This window comes from Aplysia californica, unplaced genomic scaffold (assembly GCF_000002075.1).
Source record: "Aplysia californica isolate F4 #8 unplaced genomic scaffold, AplCal3.0 scaffold01337, whole genome shotgun sequence".
Taxonomy (NCBI): Eukaryota; Metazoa; Mollusca; class Gastropoda; order Aplysiida; family Aplysiidae; genus Aplysia; species Aplysia californica.
This window is the reverse complement of record NW_004798607.1, coordinates 104,383-108,076: the sequence shown is the minus strand read 5'-3', so window position 1 is coordinate 108,076 and position 3,694 is coordinate 104,383. Positions and strand designations below refer to the sequence as shown.

General features: G+C 51.4%; 1 protein-coding gene across 1 annotated transcript; it reads right to left on the bottom strand.

The window, feature by feature from the left end:
- Nucleotides 1-339: 339 nt before the first annotated feature.
- Nucleotides 340-3,305, bottom strand: LOC118478962. Its single transcript, XM_035973513.1, has 2 exons — nt 1,784-3,305; nt 340-1,040 (listed from the first exon to the last, which is right to left on the bottom strand). The coding sequence occupies exons 1-2, from the start codon at nt 1,906-1,908 to the stop codon at nt 557-559; spliced, it is 609 nt and encodes a 202-aa protein (XP_035829406.1). The 5' UTR covers nt 1,909-3,305; the 3' UTR covers nt 340-556.
- Between the last annotated feature and the right edge of the window lie 389 nt (nt 3,306-3,694).

Sequence of the window (3,694 nt, the reverse complement as noted above, 5' to 3'; positions counted from 1 at the left end):
ACTGGAGGAAAATACGTTTATCATTACTCAACGGTCTTTTCCTTTTGGAAAGGAGTATCACTCAAACCAAGGCAGACAGACAGACAGACAGACAGACAGACAGACAGACAGACAGACAGACAGACAGACAGAAAGACTCAATTCAAAAAGAAAAATGTTTTTGAATTAGGTGTATGACTCAACCGCTTCTCCGGCTGAAGGTAAGAGATGTTACAAGAGAGTGACAAACACAAAAAGGAGGACAGATACGGACGATGGATGTTTGATAGGAAAGTAGGAGCAAACCACACCAGAGCACCCGCTAACCACCCACCCAGACAGTTAGATGTGTGTGTGTGTGGGGGGGGGGGGAACCACCCTATGTCAGACACAATATGGCGTGACAGACAGAGCCAGCTGGCGGGAGAGTCTGTGGTCCTTGGTGTACAGGATCGTCCGTCTCCCCGGACTGGCATGACAGACAGAGCCAGCTGGCGAGAGAGTCTGTGGTCCTTGGTGTACAGGATCGTCCGTCTCCCCGGACTGGCATGACAGACAGAGCCAGCTGGCGAGAGAGTCACTGGTCCTTGGTGTACAGGATCGTCCGTCTCCCCGGACAGGCATGACAGACAGAGCCAGCTGGCGAGAGAGTCTGTGGTCCTTGGTGTACAGGATCGTCCGTCTCCCCGGACTGGCATGACAGACAGAGCCAGCTGGCGAGAGAGTCTATGGTCCTTGGTGTACAGGATCGTCCGTCTCCCCGGACAGGCATGACAGACAGAGCCAGCTGGCGAGAGAGTCTGTGGTCCTTGGTGTACAGGATCGTCCGTCTCCCCGGACTGGCATGACAGACAGAGCCAGCTGGCGAGAGAGTCACTGGTCCTTGGTGTACAGGATCGTCCGTCTCCCCGGACAGGCATGACAGACAGAGCCAGCTGGCGAGAGAGTCTGTGGTCCTTGGTGTACAGGATCGTCCGTCTCCCCGGACTGGCATGACAGACAGAGCCAGCTGGCGAGAGAATCTGTGGTCCTTGGTGTACAGGATCGTCCGTCTCCCCGGACTGGCATGCCGTGGTTGGGGCAGAAGACAGACCAACGAACAGTTACGTACACACCCACAACAGAACAGGGAAACACACTGCCAAACATGCACCCAAAAAGACACAGGAAACCTGGCCCATGCTCACTGACTATGACCACAGACAGAGGTTTGGTGGCACAGAAGATCTCTCTGACAAACTCAAAACAGAATCCCCCCCCCCCCGACCCTATTAATAAGACAAACATCTTCTCATCTGCTGTGCCCCCGATTTATAATACACAGAAGAGAACCGGAAACATAAAAGCGATCAAAACGATACATTCGATCAAACAAAACGAAAGGGACAGTTACAAAAAGTACTCACGGGACAGTTACATAGGTACTCACGGGACAGTTACATAGGTACTCACGGGACAGTTACAAAAAGTACTCACGGGACAGTTACATAGGTACTCACGGGACAGTTACATAGGTACTCACGGGACAGTTACATAGGTACTCACGGGACAGTTACAGAGAGTAGAGTACTCACGGGACAGTTACATAGGTACTCATGGGACAGTTACATAGGTACTCATGGGACAGTTACATAGGTACTCACGGACAGTTACATAGGTACTCACGGGACAGTTACATAGGTACTCACGGGACAGTTACATAGGTACTCACGGGACAGTTACAAAAAGTACTCACGGGACAGTTACATAGGTACTCACGGGACAGTTACATAGGTACTCACGGGACAGTTACATAGGTACTCACGGGACAGCTCTGGTGCACTTCTCGGCCAGTGCTGTGACCACAAGGATCAGCTGAAGCACGGACGCGTTGATCATGGCTGACAGCCAGGTGTGAACTCGTCCTGTCAATCTCTGCCCCCTCGCCATACGCGCCCGCTACTGCCCGGCCTTGCACATCCAGACGCCGGGACCTGCACCACTTCCAAGGGGAAACAACTGGAGCAGATTCTGTACACAGACACAACTGATGAACACACAGTACCACGGGGTCACCTCCCGTGATCGGATCTGTTAGACGGTCGGTCTTCGGTAGTCAGTGCAGGTAATCAGTCACTGCAGGTAATCAAAGCAGTGTTCACACAGTTGTCCTGTCGTTCTTCACAACTAGGAATTATGTCACGTCATCAATTTCCAGGCCAGGCGTCTGTTGTCAAAGCAATGAGCATCCTGTCACATAAACTTCTCCCTGTGGTCGTTGTGAATCCCCGCCCCTGGAGTGTGGAGTGTGGGGGATGAGGCAAGAGCTGGCGCAGAGCGGGAACACAAGTGTCTGCGAGTCGTGACACCCACCAGCGATTCGGCTTAAGCTGAACTGGCCGTAGAGATTCCAACAGTACACGTGGCGACACCGTGTGGATCCAGCTAATCACAAATCACGGGGTTTGAAATCTCTCCCACCGCTCTAACTTCTGGGCACATCCATGAACCTCCCCACGTCACAACAGATACAAACAATAGCACACACAGCACCTGACGTAACCAGGGATCTGTTCCTTCAGCCAACCTGTGTTGTCTTCTTTCAATGCCGGTTTTATTTCCGACTCAGAGATGTAGAAATACAATCCACGAGGAATCCTAACGGACAAAACTGGGTCAAGCTCTCCTCTTGTTGCAAGCGCCGGTGACGGCCGTGAGTCAAGACTCCCTCTTGTTGTAAGGGCTGGTGATGGCCGTGAGTCAAGACTTCCTCTTGTTGTAAGGGCTGGTGACGGCCGTGAGTCAAGACTTCCTCTTGTTGTAAGGGCTGGTGACGGCCGTGAGTCAAGACTTCCTCTTGTTGTAAGGGCCGGTGACGGCCGTGAGTCAAGACTTCCTCTTGTTGTAAGGGCTGGTGACGGCCGTGAGTCAAGACTTCCTCTTGTTGTAAGGGCTGGTGACGGCCGTGAGTCAAGACTTCCTCTCTCCCCTCCAGCCACAAGGACTGACGGGAAACTTTCCTGTCACAGACAACTCCTGATGGCTACCTACGTCCTGGGTTAGGGGTAGGGGTAGGGGTAGGGGTAGGGGTAGGGTTAGGGGTAGGTGTAGGGGTAGGGTTAGGGGTAGGATTAGGAGTAAGGGTAGGGTTAGGTTTACAGACACCGCCAACTCTTTGTACACCTGCTCAACGGTCCTCACGTGAATCACATCAGCAGACGATCAGAGAACCGTCGCCCAGACAAAATGATCTCGCAGATTCCCGGCTGATCTCGCAGATTCCCGGCTGATCTCGCAGATTCCCGGCTGATCTCGTCCAGAATCTGTAGAAAAAAAGAAGAGAATCTCGTCAGGTATTTCTAAAACTTCAAACTGGGTGAGGGAATTTTTCAAAAACTTCTCCTTCCCTTGAAATTCTCACTTTCCAGCTCAAAACTGGCGTACGTTTTTAAATTAGATTTATACAACAACATCATCGGGTATATCAACCCTCTCCCTCCTCTCTCAGCCCAACCCCTCCTCCCCCTTCCCCCTTTTTTTCAAGCAAAGTCGGATTTATAAAGTAGTGCTTTCCCACTGTCCTTTTTTCTTTGATTGTTTTACGAAACGTTTTACCACACTTTCAACGCAATTAGGTCATACAAGTGCCAAAGACAAGAAGACGTATGACAAGAGAGTCACAAACACAAAACAAGAATCAGGGAGCTGAGGATGGTAGACGTCCAGACCACACAAG